The following is a 21,505-nucleotide window of genomic DNA, read 5'->3' as shown; positions in this document are numbered from 1 at the left end:
ACATCTTTCAGGGACGATATAGGAGTAGTGTAATGATGACATAAAAGACTAAAGAGGTCACACAGAAGAGTACAGAGATGAAACAGACTCCCTTAAAGTTTCACCTTCAGAAAATGACATCTCTAACTGCAAAGTGAAGTGCTTAGATAGACTAACCACATTTTCAGTTCACAAGTGCTACACTTGTCTTCTGAGTGCTATATGGTAGTCTGTTTCTTACTCCAGATCTGTCTTCTGGTGATCTATATGTTGCTGTCATTTAGGTGAACTAAAAAGTCACTGGAAGTAAATGAATTTGACTCTAAAATCTTCTTTTGAATAATTCCCTAAAAAAATTTACACACTAAGAAAATCAATTATTCAAGGGCTACTATATGCTTCTACAAAAAATAACATTCTCATGGCAATTAGATACAAAAACAGGTGTCATAAATTAAATGCAATATTTGGGTGCTTTTATAACACATTATGCTTCCATGAGGAATAAAGGAATAAATATTTTAAGTTATTCTTTCTCTAGCCTGAGATATTCCCTGAAACATTATACTGTGCCCTATCCATTACTAGGCTTTCAATCCAAAGGTATATTATGTTTTTAAAGATTTTAATTATTCATGAGAGACATACAGAGAGAAGCAGAGACACAGGCAGAGGGAGAAGCAGGCTCCCTCCAAGGAGCCCAATGTGGGACCTGATCCCAGGACCCCAGAACCACAACCTAAGCCAAAGGCAGAAGCTCAACCACTGAGCCACCCAGGTGCCCCCCATAATGTATATTATTAATAAAATATAAGTATCTCAAAAAAAAACCACAAAAAACTTGGGTCTTCTTTCTCCCACTTGAAGTATCATTTCAGCATGTAGTCTTTCAAAAAGGGCACAAAATCTAATATTCTAAAACATCAAACAGCAAGTAGATTTTATTGAATGTCTTTTAAGAAGCTGAGGGGTAATTACATCACACATCATTCAAAAAATCTGCTAATGTACTAATTAGTAACCTAATAATAAAATTACTACTTTATAGAAGCCTTTGTCCCAGCAGTCCAACTCATCACAGATAGCAGCCACTCCTTCCAACCCCTTTTCTGTTCAAGACAGGAGCCTGCCTGTCATATCTTCTCACACTTCTCATTTTGCCTTTCCTTGACCTTCCCCCTTGTTACATAATTTTTTTTAGGGAGCTCTGTTGCCATATCTTATAAAACTTAATTTTCCTTTTTGCTTTTTATGGTTCTCAATCCAAACATCACAATATTAACATAAAAGAGGAAATACAGAATTTCTCCACAGGAAACTAGGAGAAAAATAAACCATGAACACGTAAATGTGTTTTAATGTTCATACATTTAAGTATACTAGGAAATAAACATTACTCCAGAATATTCATTGCATACATACTTTTCCCAAATGTTATCCAATCAGTTGTTCAGAGTGAGTATATTAATTCTTTCAAGTCTATAAGTTTCAGTTGGCATTAAGGCTACATTTGAATTGCAAAATTATATAGACACTGAAATCACTAATGTAACACACCTTGGAAGTTGGATATTTCATATTAGAAGAAAGTATGCATATTTCCTTAGAGTTACTCCTTTTTTTCTTTTAAAGATTTTATTTATTTATTCATGAGAGACATAGAGAGAGAGGCAAAGACATAAGCAGGGGGAAAAGCAAGCTCCCTGTGAGGAGCTTGATATGGGCTTATTCCCAGGACCCTGGGATCACACCCTAAGCTGAAGGCAGATGCTCAACCTCTGAGCCACCCAGGCATCCACCTTAGAGTTATTCCTTATTTTTCAGTTTCACTATTACTTTCACTATTCTCTAGTTAAAATTTTGATAAATAAAACTATAAAACTGCCTGTAATCTTACCATTGTTGTCTCCTGAATGGATCCAAAACTGTTGATAAAAATGTTGACTACTACATCAACAGGAATGCCTACAAATTTAAAAAAAAAAAAATTAAGAATAGATTTAATAGCTATGAAAAACTTGGTCAGAATTTTCATATTTTTATGGTTTATAAACTTGATTTTATACTTTTTCCAATCCACATAGGATATAAAACTTTAAAACTATTGTCTCAGCATTCCCTGCCCACAGTTGCTATTAATTTATTTTTCTAAATAAGGGATCATAATAAAAATAAAAAATGAGTTAAGTTGTATTTCCTCATGTTATTTATTCAGAAATATTTATCTCTTAAATTGTTGAGACTCTGAGTAAATATGCTTACCTTTAAAGAAATCTTAAATTGAACTAATAAGGCATTTACCTTAAGAAAATGTACAATATTCTTTAAAAGTTTATGTGTTTTAAGTTTTGCATTTTTATAATCATTTCTAATCTTTAAGTAGTAAAGCAGTATTCAATATATTTTACTTACAATGACTATATTTTGATTTTTAATTTATGAATATGCAAAGTTAACCAGACATAACAGAACCATTATAAAGATTTTTGCCTGACCTGTTGGAAAATAATTTGAAAGTTCATGGAGTGAGAATTAAGGTATAATGTTGCAAATTTCTTTCTTGCTTGCTTTTTTTTTCTTTTTTTATTCGTTGTGGGGCTGCTGGTTAGGCTAACAAAGGGAAAATGTGAATTTAGCCTTTTAGCCACATAACCACTGACTGATGAAAAACAGGTGGTGAATCAATATATGGTAGACATGTGACAACCCAGACCATGGCTGTTGTTGAAAGTAACTGAATAGGTTCTGGTAATGAACAAAAAACCCTGTTTTTACAACATAGTTGTATAACTTCAGTTGACTAGAAACAGCTGCAGACATTTTTTTTTTCTGTAAAGAAAAAAGAAAAAAATATCAAACCTTATACTGTTTCTGATCTACATTAATACCTATCTTCAGCCAGCAATAAGGATTACAGTTTTCTAGAGATTTTTTCATGTAGCTTTTCCTAACTCATTAAGAGGACAAAAAAGAAAAAAAGAAAAGAAAGAAAGAAAATTTGCACAACTATATAATCTTCTTGTGACTTTTATTGCAAGTATGGTTTTGGTTCTTGAAAGGTGTGATAAATAGTAATATTCTGTTGGAGGAGAAACAATCTATGTTGTAGAAAACACAGTTGCTTTTATTCACAAAGTTAACATGATTTTAAAAACCATATGGCCACCTTTTTCAGCAAAAGAGTAGAGGAAAATTTTTATCAATGTGATATGCTAACAAAAATTTTAAAAGAATAAACACATATCAGAACTATTATTGTCTATCCCTAATGAGTACATGGCTATTCTACAAATATAACTTTGTCGTCTGTGAATGAAAGCCAGATCTGTGTCCAGAGCTTGAAATTTAAATCACTAAGGTTAGAAATACTAAGTGCTTAGCAAACCTGTGACAGAGGTTAATCTAATTCATAATATACCTATTTTTGTACTTTTAACTGGGAACCATATGAAACTATTAAAACTAATATTTGGCTTGTCTTTGAATATCTTTGTCACTAAATTGCTCTAAATCTAAGCACATCACAGGACAGTAACTCACCAACTTGACACCTTATTGTTTTGAATATCACAACTAAACAATTTTATACACATAATTTTTTAAACTGCAAAGATTGAAGATGGGGGGGGGAGTAAGAACAAACCTTTAAAATTTGGTCTTATCCTGGGATCATAACTGACCAATAGCCTATTCAAGATATTGCTAGTGGAGTTGGCAGGTACTCGGGCAAGGTCCTCTGCTGACTGCTGGCTGTAAGAGAAGAAAACAAAACAAAGGTCTGGTAAGCATTTAGAAATAGCCAGCATTAGAAATGGGTAATTTTCCATGGAGAAAAGATGCTTTTTGCGACAAATTCACAACTATAGCATGGCTTTTCCAAACAGAAGTAAATCAAAATAGTAGACATTGTCAGATGCCCAAAAGATAGTTGTCATAAAAAATGAAAAAAATATTTTATCACTTAATTTTCCAAATTCATGAAACAATGTCCTAAATACTCTGTTACTTTCTTTTAAATAAAATTGAGCAGACATCTTACTTGTTCAGAAGCAATCTGCAATCAAAATGTAAAAAAGCACAAAGAGAGTGCAATGAGATAAGAGGGAAAAAAAACCTGCAAAAAATAGGTTTTTAATAATGTATATTAACCTCTGCCTAAATGAAGGAGTATGTGAATACTATAAGAGGATATGGTCAGAGAGACAGTCTAACAATTGATTAAACTATCATGCTAACATTTATAAAGTGGTTTTGCCCAAGAAATAACCAATGAATGTCCTCATTGAGTTCAATATGTTGGGGAGAAGGGGGTGTGGTAAAAGAAGTTTCTCTATTACCAGATCAATTAAACAAGGAAAATACAGAGCTACAAGATACAACTATCTCTTTCTTTTCTACATATGCCATATTTTTCTATTTTGATTAACCTCAAAGAATGAATTTTGACCAAATTGGTACCGTTTGAAAGAACTTAAAAGCACAAGCAAAAAACACACCTCCTTGGAATCCAGTGAAAAATGTTTTATTGTTTACTGTTTGTTTCAGTTTACCACTCATAAAGTCTTATATAATTATTGTCCTAACACACACACACACACACACACACACACACACACACACAAAATCCATGACAATCACAAGGAAGTTTAAAATTACTTGGAGTATCCAGCACTATTTTATTCTGTATTGATATGCTGAAAATGTCAATTTCAAAAGCGGTATTAATTTATATAAAGCAAACTTAGAAGTAATTGCTTTGTTTTGAAAGCTCAGCCCTATCAGGCAACTCTGTTCTGAGTTAATTATCATACAATCTGCTGATAAGATATGACCACTGGAGGTGAGATGCTACCGATATAAAGGAATTTATAAAAATAAAAAAATACTGTAAACTGATACAATCTTTTCAAGTAGATATCAGAGTCCAAAATATTAAAGGAAAACACGATAATCAGTTAAACCTCCTAAAGATGCAGGAGATTATATGGATTTTTAAAAATTGCTTCTCATGGCCTTATCACAGCTACAGGGACTTGGGGACTGGTAATAAGATTTTCCATTTCATTTCAGGTGAAATTGTAACCTCCCTAGAGCCAATTGTCATCTCTTTTCAAAAGATTGAAAACTCTAAAGAGAATGAGAGTATGTGGGAAAATTGGATATTAGGATGCAAATTAGTGTTCAAACCCATCTACAGGATTTCTCATTCAGCAGAGGAAAATAGAATTGATTGATTACAAAATACACTTGTACTGGATCAATTAAGGACTGCATTATTGTGTCTCTTGATGTAAAATTCTTTACAGTACATTCCTTCTAAGCAATGAAATAATCAGACAACATAAAAACAATTAACCCTAATTTTGGTGGTAGAGAACTTTCCAGCCTGATCTTTTTCTTCCAGCTGTGGAAGATATCTCTTTGGCACATGGATTATTTTGAGTTAAAGCCACTTGAGGGCAGCCCGCATGGCTCAGCGGTTTAGCGCCGCCTGTAGCCCAGGGCGTGATCCTGGAGACCCAGGATCGAGTCCCATGTCAGGCTCCCTGCATGGAGCCTGCTTCTCCCTCTGCCTATGTCTCTGCCTCTGTCTCTTGTTTCTCTCTCTCTCTCTCTCTCTCTCTCTCTCTCGATTAAATAAATAAAACCTTTAAAAAAAAAAGCCACTTGAAAAAGAGCAAATGTGGGAGAGGCTTTTTCTGAACTCCTATCTGCCTATGGACAGATCCTCCAAAAGAAAATGTCATAAATCACCCTCCTTCCTGTTAGTTTTATCAACTGAAGAAGATGGACTCTGATCACAGGAGAGGACACCCAAACAAACTTTGTCACAAACTATCATACCTCCCATCTATTCTTCTAAGGGCCCACTCATCTTTCCTAAAAATCCCATACCCTCCCTTAAGAGGCACACATGCTCCTCCCCTTTCTCTATTAAGTCACAATATAAGCTCTTAAATCTCACTACTCTTTGGATATTCACTTTTTTTTTTCTCTGATGCCCTTGTGAATGTGATATTAAAAATTAATAATTTGTATATTTTTCTCCTGTTAATATGCCTGTTGTCATTTGTTTCATAGGCCTAGCTATCGAGGATAGTAGGGAAAAAAATCTTTCCTCTCCTATGACTGTAAATTGTGTCAGTCAAACTGACTTTCTAGTCCTTGCACCTCACTACCAAATTTTGTCCTTCTTCCATTTACTGGTTCAGAATAAATCCCCCTTCCTGGAATATTGTAACTTCCACTATTGTATTAATCTAAACCCAGGCTGTCCCTTAAGATTGCCTTCCTAAAATCCTGCCTCATTCTGTTCTCATTGTGTTCTAGTGAAGACAAACATAAATATACTGTTTGGCAATTGTATTATAGCTTTTTTCATATCTGTGTATAGATTACCAACTAGACTGAATGCAGACAGCATGATTTTTTTTAAGATTTTATTTATTTATTTATTTATTCTTGAGAGAGAGGCAGAGACACAGGCAGAGGGAGAAGCACGCTCCATGCAAGGTGCCTGATGTGGGACTCAATCCCAGGACTCCAGGATCAGGCGCTGGGCTGAAGGTGGTGCTAAACCGCTGAGCCACCCAGGCTGCCTGACAGCATGATTTTTGTGGGAATCATGGCTTCTATATTTTTGTGATTTCATATACTAGTTGTATAGCATGAAAAACACACTATCTCAAATACATTCCATCTCCAGTTCTACTTTTTTTTTTTAAAGATTTATTTATTTATTTATTTTAGAGAGAGAAAGAGAGAGAGCAGGGGGTGGGGGGGTACACAGGGAGAGCAATCCTAAGCAGGCTCCACGCCCAGTACTGAGCCCAACTTGGGGCTCTATCTCACAACCCTGAGACTAAGGCCTGAGGTGAAATCAAGAGTCAAATGTTCAACCCACTGAGCCACCCAGGCACCCTCTATCTGCTCAGCTCTTCTAAGTTGACTTCAACCTCAGGATGTCTGTGGGCACTAAAGCAGGAGTGGTGCCACACATCACATCCAGGTGAAGAGCATTTATTTCTTCCTGAGGTGTCCTCTTAGAATAACGATTATTTTTGTTGTTCTTTTGTTTTTTACAGAAGCTTCCCAGCATTGGCCATTACTCACCCGAGGAGAAAAAAAAAAAAAAAATGGCCATCACTGGCAAGGAGAAAAAAGAAAAGAAATCATGATGGCTCAGATCAGTAGTCCAGAGTGAAATGGATATTGAGGAATCAACTATCATGTCCATTACATTCTTTCATTTGATTATCACAAACACTCCCTTGATAAAATAGGAGAGGCTATTAACCACCCAGAGAGCTGTTCTTCAGTGGAGAGAAAGAGAAAAATCCTGATTGGTAGAAGAGTATGCAGTAGGTGAGTTAACGGAGCAACAGAGTACATGGTACACACAGAAACTAAGACAGCAAGATGAAGAGAGTATCCTAAGGTGGTAGAGTTAATAATGAAATCTGGTAATCTGGATTCCTAGTTACCATTTCACCACAAACTTCCCATGATGGAAGTGAAATATTACCTATTTTATCACCGTCCATCCATATAGTGCTTTAGGATATATATATTATATAAATGTGTGTATATATAGATATATGTGTGTGTGTGTGTGGGTGTGTGTAATTATATACATTCTGAGTTTCTATTAATTAGTCTTACTAGTTTTAAAAATTATTAGTCCTGGAAAATCTAAATTTGCTCTTTCTATAACTCATCAGAGTACCTCTTCCATCCAGACATCCCCAAATGTTTTTCATTCTTTCCACAGCTAAAATAATAATAATAAATGAAAATAAAAATAAAACGCAACAAAAATATTGTTTATTAACAACCATAAAAAAATAATGTTGGTCAACAAAGACTTATTCAAGTTAAAAAAAAGGAATATATCAAATACATTATAGCCTCTTTCTTTTATTCTTATTTGTATCAATATATATTTTCATGTCTGCTATAGTTAACCTGATAGAAGTATCAATTAGTAGTTCACCTTTCTTTATATTAGAAATTCAAAGACATTTTAAAATTTAAGTGAAATCCCATTTAATTCATATTCACATGCATGAAATCAGGGGTTTTTCCTTCCTGAAAACAGTAGGAATAATTTTTTTCACTCAGTCAATACTAAAAAAATATTAAATTCATCTCTACATGTTAAAATGTATTTTAACAGTCTAAAAGCTACAGCACTTTCTGCCAGAGAACTGCAAGAATTTGCATTTTTTCTTTGCACTGTGCTATATAGACTTTGTAATTTTGGAAAATGCCTAGTACTACTTACACAAAATAAGCAAGGATAAGAAGAGTTAAATGCATTTGATTAGGTCACACATTGCATATTTCATTGTTAGTCTTTATATTCTGAATCTCAATCCAATATTTTATGCATTTGACTATGCCATTTTGTTTTATTTCAAGAAATCAACAGTTCTATTATTTTTTCAACAGTTCTATTATTATTATAAAACAGAATTTATTCCATAGAAATGTGATATTAATTTAAGAAAATAACTTACTTTAGTCAGGCAAAGTGATCAAATGACTAGAGAAAATAATGTTTTATATCAAAAGCCTTTTTACAACCAGGCTTCTTTTGTTCACTTGCCTAAACTTGAACCAATGTCATTACTAATATGTGAAGTTATGCAAGGAATGTACCAGGCTGTATAGCTGGATGATGTAATGTTTTCCAGCACTAAAGGAAAAATCCAGAAATTTCTTTCCAAAGGGGAAACTCAGTTTTCCATTAACTGTAGAGCAGTCTTATTTCTACAGGACCCTTTACTGCACAGTTCCATTTCAAAACGGGTGTGTATGAGCACATGAACTCAACATCTTCTCCCCAATCAGGAATATAAGTCCAATGGAATGATTTTGTTTTTATAGAGTGATAAATGCAACAACAACGGTCAAAGTTCTTTGCAGACCTGAAAAGCAGTTGTAGTATATGCCAGCATGAGTAATCTGGGTGTGGGAGCTGCAAAGCTTCCAGCCGGACACAAACTAAGGCAAGCACAGAGCAGAATGGAAAGAAAAAGGTACATAAAATGTGTAGGTTGTATTATTTCTCCTCTTTACTCAAAGACAGTGATTCTTTACCTCTTTTTAGGTTATAAACAACACTAAGAATCTGGTAAAATCTATCTTCTTCCCTGAAAAATGCACACAAAGTTTACAACGCTGAGGGATCCTGGATCTGAATACCTCAGGTTGTAGGTGGCAACAAATGCTTGTATCCTCATCTAAAATGAGAGGAAAAGAAGAATAAAACAGAGATCAGATATCCTGTCATGACAGAATAAGCTCAAAAAGACACACTGAGAGTGGGTCAAAGGGACACAGAAGCCAATGGAAAGATTTCCCAGATGCTCAAATCTGAGTGATTTAAGCAATTAAATAAACTCATACTGGGTTATACTCTGGATTATACTCTAAACTATACCATAAAAACCATGAGTCCATATGGATGCAAATAAATGATTAAATAAATAAACAAGTGGAGGAGAAGAGACAATTCTTCCTTGCAGAAATCCAAATAACTTGGATTTCAAATAGATCCCCTATTCTTAATTGCTGGAGCATAACTCTGCACTCCTTAGTCCATGCACTGTGCACAGTGACTTCCTTCCAAAGAGTAGACTATGGGAAGGGGGAAGCAGAGAAACCCGACAATACTACCCTAGCCAGATGATCAAGGTTAACCTCAATAGTGTTGTCATGTTGATTTTATGTACCCTTAATAAAATGTGATGAGAATGGCATTGAATCCTGTGACCTTCCTCCCCAAAACCCATAACTCCAGTCTAATCCTGAGAGAAACATCAGACAAATCCCAGTCGAGTGACATTTTACAAAATACCTGGCTAGTACTCCTTAAAACTGTCACGGTCACGTAAAAAAAGGAAGGTCTGAGAAACTGCCGCAGCCAACAGGAGCCTAAGGAGACATGAAGCCTAGATGTATAATATGCTGAATGGGATCCTGGAACAGAAAAAGGACATTGGGTAAAAACTAAGGAAACTTGAATAAAGCATGGATTTTAGTTAATAACAGTGTATCAACACTGGCTCTTCAATTGTAAAAACATGTATCCTACTAATGCAAAATGTTAATAATAGAAATAATAATGGAAATGTTAATAATAGAAGAAACTAGCGGCAGAGTATTTACGAACTCTATGTTTTGGTAGATTTACTGTAGATCTAAAGCTGTTCTAAAATAAAAAGTTTATTTGAGGGGGGAAAAAAAAGAGCAGAAGGCCAAAGACCTTAACAGATACCTCACCAAAGAAGACCTAGAGATGGCAAATAAGCATACGGAAAGATGCTCCACATCATTTGCCTCAGGGACATGCAAATTAAAGCAACAATGAAATACCATTAAATACCTATCACAATGGCCAAAATCTACGACACTGATACCACCAAATGCAAATGAAGATATGGAACAATAGGAACTCTGAATCATTTCTGGTGGGAATGAGAAATGGTGTAGCCACTTTGAAAGGCAGGGTGGCAATTTCTTACAAAACTAAACACACTGAGGACAGCTGGGTGGCTCAGTGGTTGAGCGTCTGCCTTCGAGTCAGATCATGATCCTGGGGTCCTGAGATCGAGTCCCATATCGGGCTCCCCGCAGGAAGCCTGCTTCTCCCTCTGCCTGCGTCTCTGCCTCCCTCTCTCAAGAATAAATAAATAAAATCTTAAAAAAAAAAAAAACAACTAAACATACTCTTTCCATATGATCCAGCAATCTGGCTCCTCAGTATTTACCCAAAGGATATAAAAACTTAATGTCTACACAAACAAACCTGCACACAAATATTTATAACAGCTTTATTCATAATTGCCAAACTTGGAAGCAACCAAGAGGTCTTGCAGTGGATGAATGGATAAATAAATTGTGGTACATCTAGACAATGGAATATTATTTGGCACTAAAAATAAATGACCCACCAAGCCATGAAAAGATATAGAGGAACCAGAAATACATATTATTAAATGAAATAAGACAATATGAAAAGGCTACTATGTGATGACTACAGCTATAGGACATTGTAGAAAAGGGCAAAATTATGGAGAGAGTAAAAATGTCAGGGGTGAGAGGAGGATGAATCAGCAAGCACAGAGGGTTTTTAAAGCAGTGGAAATACTCTTCTAGATAATCAGATAGACATACACAGACAAACACTTTATATATTCAGGTAACAAATTAAGTCAGTAGTTATATATGAATCCAGATAACTGCAAGGTTATTATAGAGGGTTTTTATTTGTTTTTTATTTTCCTAATTACAGTATAACTTGTTATTACCTCTCTTGACAGCTTCTATATTTATTTTCCATTCTGTTTTCAGAGATTAAACTGCGAACAGAAGGTTTATGAATACAGTGAGTGATACCTTTTACATGATTAGTTGAGTTTAATTAGTTTATATTTATTTGAAAAGAATGTGTTTATGGGTATAGGTGCATGTGTGTGGCAGGGTCTACTGTGTTATTAACAGGCCAAAAATTGTAATTAAGAACAGTGTTTCACAGCAACCGTTTTATTTATCCCTCAGTTGGGCTTAAGGAACTGTCGGATCCTGTGGAAACATTTTCAAATCTCGTCTACCTTCAATTATGCAATTACATCATCCATTGCTCAAAGAAAAACATTTTTTCACAAAGTAGAAACATCTATCTGCAGAGATGTTGGATTCTGGATACCAGCAACTTCCCAATCTCATCAAAGGCTGTGTTTTTTTTTTTTTTTTTTTTTAACTTGCTATCACATGTGAGATTACTCATCCTATGAATCCTACAAGGATCTTCAACTGACATGGTGTGTTTCTCAAACAGTATAAAACATGACACTTTCTCACTACTTCTTATTGGTTTACTAATTTAACACAAACCTCATAATATAAGGAAGCAAACTCAAACCTCAAAACATTCACCGAACAATTACTTTCCATACTGTGCAGAAAGAGTACTACACCCTGGCCTCACAAATACAAATCCATAATAATACCTCTACCTCTGCTACTACTGCAACTACAACTGTACTTATCCTCTCGCCATATCCCATACAGAGCATAAATGTAAAATGTTTCCCTTCTGGCCTAAGAGAAATGGTGATAAGATGGATCCCACACTCACACACACACACACACACACACACAGACAGTAAAGTTAAGTGTGGGTATAAGTGAAGAAACACTTGTCTACTAGTAAAGAGACTGGCATTCCAGGCCCAGACTAGAAGATTACTACATCATACTGGGCACTTTCCTCTCTGAGCCTCAGCATTCTCACCTTTAAATCAAAGGTCGATAAAAAGTGACCTCTAAGATCCCATTCGGTTGCTAATCTGGTTCTACTTGTTGCAGATGCTAAGGCGCCACATCCTCCCCATCCTCCCTTTGGAACTGAGGCTCCCTCCAGGAACGCTGTCTGCTTAAGGCTCTGAGCTGGGTCATTCTAGAATAGCCTTCAGCTGAAGGAAGGTGTCTTGCCCCAGAGGCAACCCTTTCCCAAACACTTTGATATGGGGACACAAAAGCATTCAAGTCTCTTCCTATTGACTGAGACAACTTTGAAAGACCATCCCAGCTTCAGAGCTCCCTGCAGCATCAGACCGATGCCTCAGCATTGCACCTGTAATGCAACTGCATTGCTCCTGTGTTTGAACCTGTTTCTTCCTTCCCAAGAAGTGTTGTTCCAAAGCAATCTTTTTCTGCATGGAAATCTTTATCTCATAGTCTGTCTTAGAGAGAACTCAACCTACAACATCAAGTAAATAATACATTTTTTTAAAGAACAACAAAAACATAATCATCACTCAATTATCTATAATGTTAAATATTTCCCTGACTTCAGTCATTCGTTGAATTCATTTAACAAAGCTTTTGAGCATTTTCTGTATGTCATGCATGGTACCATGTGCTGGTTATGCACTTAAGAATCAAACCCAGGATCCCTGGGTGGCTCAGGGGTTTGGCACCGCCTTAGGCCCAGGGCATGATCTTGGAGTCCTGGCATCAAGTCCCACATCGGGCTCCTTGCAGGGATCATGTTTCTCCCTCTGCCTGCATCTCTGCCTCTCTTTCTCTGTGTGTGTGTGTGTGTGTGTGTGTGTGTCTCATGAATAAATAAATAAAATCTTTAAAAAAAAGAATCAAACCCAAATGTTGGTTATTCTGATGTAAAAGTATTTTAAAGTGTGGGTTCAGATGGATTTGTCTAGAGATTCTCAGCTTTGCTGTGCACTAAATTTGCCTGAGAAACTGCAAACTACCGATGCCTCATCCCACGCCAGATTTAATTAGTTTGGGATGAAGTCCAAGCATCAGGATTTTAAAAGATCCTCAAATGGTTCTAATAGTCAAATGAATCACTTGTTTAAAAAGAGAGGTTGCAGTGAAAGAATATGGAATTAAAAACTGAGGAAGTCCAACATTTAATGAGCAGATGGAGGAAGATAAACCAACAATTAAGACAAACTGTCTTAAGAATAAATTGCTAAGAGGAAGAAGGAAATCCAGAAGTATGTGGTGGCCCCAGAACTTGAGAGAGACTATTTCATGGAAGGGCTGGTTAATGGGACTAAATGCCACTGAGAGGTTAAGGTGAAGAATGAATCCCTCCATGGGAGTTAGCAAAAAGGAAAGCTGTTTTTCAGCTGAGAGACACAGGAGCCAGACTGGAGTGGGCAGAGTATTGAGAGGTAGGGTAGGAAATGGAGGAAGGGCGAGCATCCTTTGAAGGCTTTGACTAGGAATGACTTCAGCAAAATGGGACAGGAAGGTCTGGACCCACCTTCCCCTCATGACATACCAACTTGGCAGCAATGCACAAATCAATCCCCTTTGTCAGAGATCCAAAAGCTAGTCAAGGCCTGTACACCCAAGCAGGTGCAATGAAATTAGTAGGAAAAGTGGAGACACCTTCTTGCCACCCTAGCACAGCAAAGCATAATGTAATACTATCCAGAGGTGTCCTCAGCTCTCAGCTTCTCCCTGAGGAGGGGGAGAGTCAGACCTCACATCTCATATGATGCTATCCAGATGCTATCCAAGGGACCAGCTCCTATCTTGCCCATCTGGGGCAATGATGGGACCCAACGCACACACTAGTCCCTGGGGACTACCCAGAGCAAAGCGGCTGTTCGAGCACATGGCACTTACCACAGCTCTACCCCACCACCTTGCTGCACAGCGAGTAGGCTAGAAACCCAGCTTTTCCCTGTATCTGCACTCCCAGAGTCACTGCATTCACAGCAGCTACAATAACCGAAACAACCTAAATGCCCACTGACAGATGAATAGACTAAAAAACTGTGGTATATACATACAATCAAGTATTATCCAGCCTTTAACGAGAAGGAAACCCTGCAACAGGCAACAAGGGTGAGCCTGGAGGACATTAGGCTAAGTGCAATAAGCTGCTCACAGAAGCATAAATACTGCATGATTCCACCTAGGTGGCATATCTGGAGGAGTCACACTCAGAGAAGCAAAGAAGAAAATGCTGGTTGGCTGCAGTGAGAAGAAATGGGGAGTTGCTAATCAAACGGTAAAATTTCAGTTATGCAAGATGAGTAAGTTCTAGAGATCTGCTCTTCAACGCTGTGTCTATACTTAATAATACTGTATTACACCCAAATATCTGTTAAGAGGGCTACATCTCCTTACTACAATAAAATGAAAAAAAAATTTAAACACAATTTAAATTTCCAGAGACAACCCTACAAATAGAAAATCCATACCGGATGTATACATACAATAAGTTTTGAATGAGTTATTGCTCAACTTAGCATAAGAAAAAAGTAAAAAATCAGTTTCCTTTGTTTTAACTGAATCGAATGGCTGATTATTGACTTATTTGTGCAGCTACTGTTTGGAAGTCAGAGAAAGGATAGCCTGTTCAATAAACGTGCTGCATTAAGTGGATATGCCTTTTTTTTTTTTTTACAGATTTTATTTATTTATTCATGATAGACACAAAGAGAGGCAGAGACACAGGCAGAGGGAGAAGCAGGCTCCATGCTGGGAACCCCACAGGGGACTCTGCACTCCCAGAGTCACTGCATTCACAGCAGCTACAATAGAGAAACAACCTAAATGCTCACTGACAGATGAATAGACTAAAAAACTGTACTTGATTGTATGTATATACCAAAGGGCAGGCCAAAGGCAGGCACTAAACCGCTGAGCCACCCAGGGATCCCCTGGATATGCCTTTTTTAAAAATGAGTCTTAGGACACCTGGGTTGCTCAATGGTTAAGCGTCTGCCTTTGGCTCAGGGTGTAATCCTGGAGTCCTGGGATCGAGTCCCACATCGGGCTCCCTGAATGGAGCCTGCTTCTCCCTCTGCCTGTGTCTCTGCCTGCCTCTCTCATTCTCTCTCATGAACAAATTAATAAAATCTTTAAAAAAAAATGAGTCTTGACCCTACCCCACATGATACACAGAAATAAACTGAAGGAGATTAGGCAACTAAATGTAAAATATAAAACAACAAAGCTCTCAGAAAACAACAACAAAATAGACTATTTTCAAGACCTTGAACAAAGAAAAGTTTTTTAAAAACTCAAATGCATTAACAATAATAAATCAGAGCTCACTCAAAATAAGTACTTCGATTCATCAAAAGACACCATTAAGAAAATGAAAATGCATGAGAAAGGTTAGAGATTTGTAGTACATGCATTTGACAAAGAATCCTATCTAGAATGTATGAAGAACTTCCACCTACCAATAAGAAAAAGAAAAACAAAATTTTTAAGTGGGCAAATACTTGAAATGGCACTTTGCAAAGGAGGATAGCCAAAAATTCCACATATGTATGAAAAGACGCTCAATGATGTTAATCATCAGGGAAATGGAAATTATAATCACACTGCAGTATCATGAGATACTACATGAGATGGCTAAAATTCAAGTTGATGCTACTAGTATCAACTTTGGGCATAAATGTGGAGCAGCGGGAACTCTCATCCATTCATGATGGAGCATAAGCAGAAAACCATCCATATCTTCCCAAGTTCAATATACACGTACCCTCTGATACAGAAATTTTACTCTTCGGTATATGCTTATGTCCACCAAATGCATGTCTAAAAATGTGCATAACACACCTTTAATAAACCCAAATAGCAATGACCCCAAACTGGAAGCACTATGAATGTTCATCAACAGTAATAACAGGAATGTTCAAACTTTACCTGAACTTCTGGAACACTGGGACATCAGGAAATACCTCCACCCATTAGCATCTGGGAAGTGCCTTATTGCAAAGATCCTGTCCCCAGATGACCTGGTAAAACTCATGGTTAACCCCTTGTTTACTTAAGACAGGAGCAGAAACCCTCCAAACGCCCCCCTTTTCCTTGCAGAAATGAGTACCTGAACTGTCTGTCCCAACTGACCACTCTGAACTAGGTGCCTGGCAACTTCACTTGAACCAATCTGGGTTAGGCTTCCCTCCTCCCCACAGGCCCCTTGATTTTCTCATTTCCCTGAGATTAAGCAGTCACGTGGAAAGCAGAACAAACCCTCCTTAATGCACCCCTCCAAGAACTGGCTCCCGGCAAAGAACCTTTGTCCACTGTTGCCACTTGCTCGCTGCGCTCCCAACGCCTGCTTCCTTCCAGCCTCCTTTCCTGCTGCAATACAAGAGAAGCCCTTTCTGCCTCACCTTTGAGATGCTTACACATCTTCAAGTCAGAGCATTCTATTGCAACAATCCTTTCAAATAAAACCTTACTTAATTTCGGATTTGTCTTTCATTTGACAGAAAACTGGACAAATGTACAAATGCAGCATATTAAATACAGCACAGCAATGAGGAGGAGAGAACTACTGCTCTACCGACAACATGGGTGAAATCTCACAGGAGGGATGTTGAATGAAGTGATTTTCCAGGATTATCAGCCCTGTTCATCGGTAAGCTAATTGAGGCACGGGGCCTAATAATCCTAGAAAATTATTTCCTCCTGAAAGACCTGTTTTCAGAATTCAACTAGACAGTTTAAGTAAAGAGCTTAGAATAGCACCTCATACTTTTATTATATATCAATTCACAGTAACCTATTTTGTGACATAGGCGAAGGAAGAGAAGTCTCTTACAAAATAAGACAACCCAGTCAGAAAAAAAAAACAAAACAAAACTGGAGTCCAAACCGGTTGAAATTTATTAATATGTGGTCTGGTTAAGCAAATATGTAGAATGTTTTGATTTCTTACATATACACATACTGTAAATCATGTATCTTATTTTCCAAATCAAGACTCTAGTTCTACTGGTCTCTAGAAGATCATGGTACTGAGCTCGTAAAAGTGGTTTTCTTGCTACTACAAACCAAGACTTAAAAACAAGATATTAAGAGAGGCCAGAGAGAAATCGGGAACTGAAACAAATCATTCAAGCTTCAGAGCCCTTTAGAGGAAAGAGCACCAAGAAATACTGCAGAGCCTTTGTATAAAGGGGCTTTGGTACCCAGGGGTGAGCTGAGTGAATTGCTGAAAAGTCATCGCTATTGATCTGTTTCTGCTGTAACTGCTCTTTGCAGCTTCTCTTTGCGGCATTTCTAAGGTGCAGGATTATTTGTGAGATAGCAGAAACGATCTCTTTTGAATTATGTCTTCATTAACACATCCACAGGCACGCACGTCAGACAATGATGAGTGTCCCAGACAAAAATCCTACTACAAGGTACAAAGGCAGCAAGTGCGGATGTCATTCGGTGGGATGAGCTGCTCCTTTAAAATATGTGGTGGCATCTGGATAATGAAAGATAAGCCTGTTTTGTTCTTATCAACCAGTGTTTGGAAACCAATGTAAGTTCCTAATGAATGGGAGCTCGACTCTAGAAGACTCCATTATAAATGATAAAAAAAAAAAAAAATCTGTTTTTCCCCCTACACCATCCAAACCCTCTCTGTGAGCTAGTACTTCCACTACACTTGGATGAAATCTCTAGCAGATCTCCTAACATTTGCAGTCAGTCTCTGATAATAAAAAGTCCCCACTGGCACTTCTGGTCACACTAGAACTGTCACTCCTATAATTCAGATGCCCAGTCCCTGGTGATAATAAAAATCCTAAATTCAATTCAAAAATGTCACTCCCTCCCCTAGCCAAGTCTTCTTGAGCAAGGGGCTGGAGACAGGACTAGCTTTTGCTCTGTTTTCCTCCCTTGTTAGTTTACAGTGTCTTTGTAGGTTTCTCAAAATCTCATCTTCGAGAACTTCTCATCTCGATGACCATGAAATGGCCTTTCTTCAGCTGGCAACTCCTGATTCCCACCTTCAGTCCAGGGATTCAAAAGTCCACAAATCACAGGCACACTACTGGGGTTCCAGCACCCTCCCAGGCCCTTTGGGACAAAGTTCCTTGGTTTTAAACATCAAGGTGGTACTTGCTTGCTTTGCTGTCACTGTCACTGTCACTGTCTACTTCTCTTATTCTCTCTCACATGACCAACACCTGAGTCATGGTAAATACTCAAGTATTCTTCTTCCCGACGAACAAAAAGTGAATCTCCATGTCCTGGTAGCTCCCCCTCTGCTGCCTCTAGCCGATGGTCACAGCCATGTCTCTGACTTCTCCAGTGAGAATCAGATACCAGTCTCCTAGGAGCCTCCCCAAATACAGGGGGCAGACATGGTTCTGCCTCTCTCTATGTTTGAGACTAACAAAAAACATTTTCCACCCATCTCTGTGCCTGCAACATTCTCCAAAGAATTTCTCCCACTTGGTCTCTACAATCTTAACCCTTTGAGAGGTTAAGATCGAGGCAGGTGTTTAGCTAAAGGTCACAAGCCAGTTTTCAGCCACCTTTTTTGGTGTGACTTGTATAAGATGTCTGTTCCCTAATTTTGGTACATGGGGCTTCCTGGCACCTATTATTTAGTTGTTGGCCTTTGGAAATAATCCTACTTCAACTTCCTGATATGTTAACTTTTAACTCCTCTTAGTGGTCCTTTCTGATACAAAATTCAAGTAATTATAGGTTATTTATGTAATTAATAAAATAAATGTCTGTATTGATTTACAATTCAATATAAGTATTTAAAATGTTCCTTGATATCAAATAATCAATTTTGATTTCTATATTTTGGATTCTGGTAGGACGTAACATAAGGATAAAAGACTTTCAAATACAGAAGGTGATTATGAATTGATATACATAGGCAGACTTTTTGAAGTAGAAATTTAAGAATTTTCACATGAGCTAAGATTTAAGAATTATGAATACTATCAATTGGAGTTTTAATAACTTGGTTTTCTAATTAAAGTTCTTTGGCCTAATTAATGAGTTGAGTCAACAGTTGGTCATTTCTATAGGAAGAACTCAAAAAACCCTTCTATTTCAAAAATAAAACTTCTATTTTCATTTAAGATGAAGAGTTTGAATTAATATATAAAAGACAGTAGCAGTTCATGTCTTGTAAAATTTATCCCTTCCTGTACAAGGTCACTGCCATCCATAAGGAAGTCTTAATATTCTTGTTCAAGCGGGTTTTTTCCCTAAAATTTTACATACTATTGAAAGGTAGTAGGTGCAATACGGCTTAGAAATGGGATTCCAAAGACAAGCAAACAAGTATATGGAAGGAAAACAATCTGCAGCTCTGTAAACTAATCTTCCAGAACCCGCAGAGACAGATCAATGAACCATAACCAGTTACCTACTGCATGGCACGGGGGTATCAGTCAATTAAAACCTGCACAGGTTGTACAGATCCTGCACGGTTATATAATGGAGACTTAAGAGAAATAAAGTTGATACTCTGTTATCTATCAGAAGATTTTCTTTTGGTGTCTGTGTCATGCATAGAATAAATAATGCCAAGGACAGTAGGTGGAATATGCTGATACCAGATTAAGTCCCTTTTCATGTTTCCCGATGTAACAGGACTTTTAAGCAAAACAACTGCTTATCTGATTTTCTTCTATCTATCATTCTGAACCTTGTAGACAAGCTGGAAAAAGAGATAAAATGCTACTCAAGGTTACATTTTCCACTTCTCTGTGAATTTCTGCCCTTATGGAATCACTCCAGCAACTGTCCTCTCCTGCATCATGAGCTCTCCTGCATCATGAGCTTTCTCTACCAGAACCTTTTCGCTACCTTACAAATACACTTTATTACCCCCATCTGTAAAACTCTTCCTCTTGACTCTACACTCCCTCTGACTATTCATTACTACTCTGCTTTCCTTTACATAAAAATTCCTCAGAAGAATTTTAATTCTTTCAGCCCCCATTTCTTTGCTAATGTCTTTTAAATCCAATGTAGCAAAATTTTGTAACCGTCTATGGAAACAAGTGCTATCAAGGTCAATGATGTCAAATGCAATCACCAATTCTCAATGCTCACCTCTCTCAATCTAATGGCGCTATTTGATATTGTTTATGCCTGTCCAATCTTCTTAAAAGATTTTTTTTTAAGATTTTATTTATTCATGAGAGACACAGGCAGAGGGAGGAGAAACAGGCTCCATGCAGGGAACCTGATATGGGACTTGATCCCAGGACCTCGGATCACACTCTGAGCCAAAAGGAAGACACTCAACCACTCAGCCACCCAGGTGCCCCTTAAAAGGTTTTCTTGACTTGAGGTCTAAGTAAGAGACATGACCTTTAATTCCAGTCTTACTTTCACTAGGTGCTTCTTCCCATTCTTCTTTGCCTGTTCTCATTTCTTCAACTACATCCCCACTCATCTCTCAGATGTTTTTTCTTTTCTAAGTCACTTTCTAAGTGACCTCATCCATTTCATTAATTTACAACTCACAGATTTATAGCCCCATACCACACCATTCCCCAGAATTTTTGACCCTATATTCAATGGCTTGCTAGACAATTCCTCTTTAAAGTGTAATAGAGACCCCAAAATCAGTATGACCAAGACCAAACTCCTGACTTTCCTCACCTTCTATCTACTCTTAATATAGTCTTTAATAGACTTCTCAGTAAATAAAAAAAACAAACAAAACAAAACAAAACAAAAAAAAAAACTTCATGGTTTCTGTTGCCTGGACCCAAAACATGGGAATCACCTTTACAATGATCTATGAACTTTCTGACCTTTCCCATCACCCACTCTGCTCTTGGTCTTTGGACTGCTGTCTGAACACATAAAGCCTGCTTAAGGACTTTGTTGTTTGGTGTCCCCCTCCCTGAATCATTGTTTCTCTGAGAGATCTCCAAGGCTTTACTGTTTATTTCTTTCAGCTCCTGATTCAAATCTTACTTTATCAGAAAGATATTTTTGACTAATATGCATAAAATAGCAACCCCCCCTACACCCTTGATTCTCCTTATCCTGATCTATTTTTCCCCGTAACCCTGATCACTACCTACCATGTTAAAAATTCATGTTTACATGTTCATGTTCTGTCTCCCACTAGTATCAAACTTCCTGAGAGCAAGAACTTTGTCTTGCTCCCAAGCACCTAGGTCAGGGCCTAGCACATACTAAATGCTCAATAAAGAGTAACTGAATAAACTAGATGATTCATTTTTAAAAC

General features: G+C 37.3%; 1 protein-coding gene across 2 annotated transcripts in view; it reads right to left on the bottom strand.

Annotated features, from left to right (window-relative positions):
- The window catches only part of GLRB (glycine receptor beta), a 94,976-nt gene that overhangs the window by 53,170 nt on the left and 20,301 nt on the right, over positions 1–21,505 (bottom strand). For both annotated transcript variants that reach the window (XM_072724916.1, XM_026008057.2), the window contains exons 3-4: positions 3,623–3,729; positions 1,877–1,944 (exon numbers count right to left, since the gene is read on the bottom strand). In XM_072724916.1, coding sequence (XP_072581017.1) covers positions 1,877–1,944; positions 3,623–3,729 — 175 coding nt within the window. The remainder of the gene's footprint in view (positions 1–1,876; positions 1,945–3,622; positions 3,730–21,505) is intronic.

The sequence above is a fragment of the Vulpes vulpes genome, chromosome 10 (assembly GCF_048418805.1).
Source record: "Vulpes vulpes isolate BD-2025 chromosome 10, VulVul3, whole genome shotgun sequence".
NCBI lineage: Eukaryota > Metazoa > Chordata > Mammalia > Carnivora > Canidae > Vulpes > Vulpes vulpes.
The sequence above is the reverse complement of the archived record's forward strand: the minus strand, read 5'-3'. Positions and strand labels throughout refer to the sequence as shown.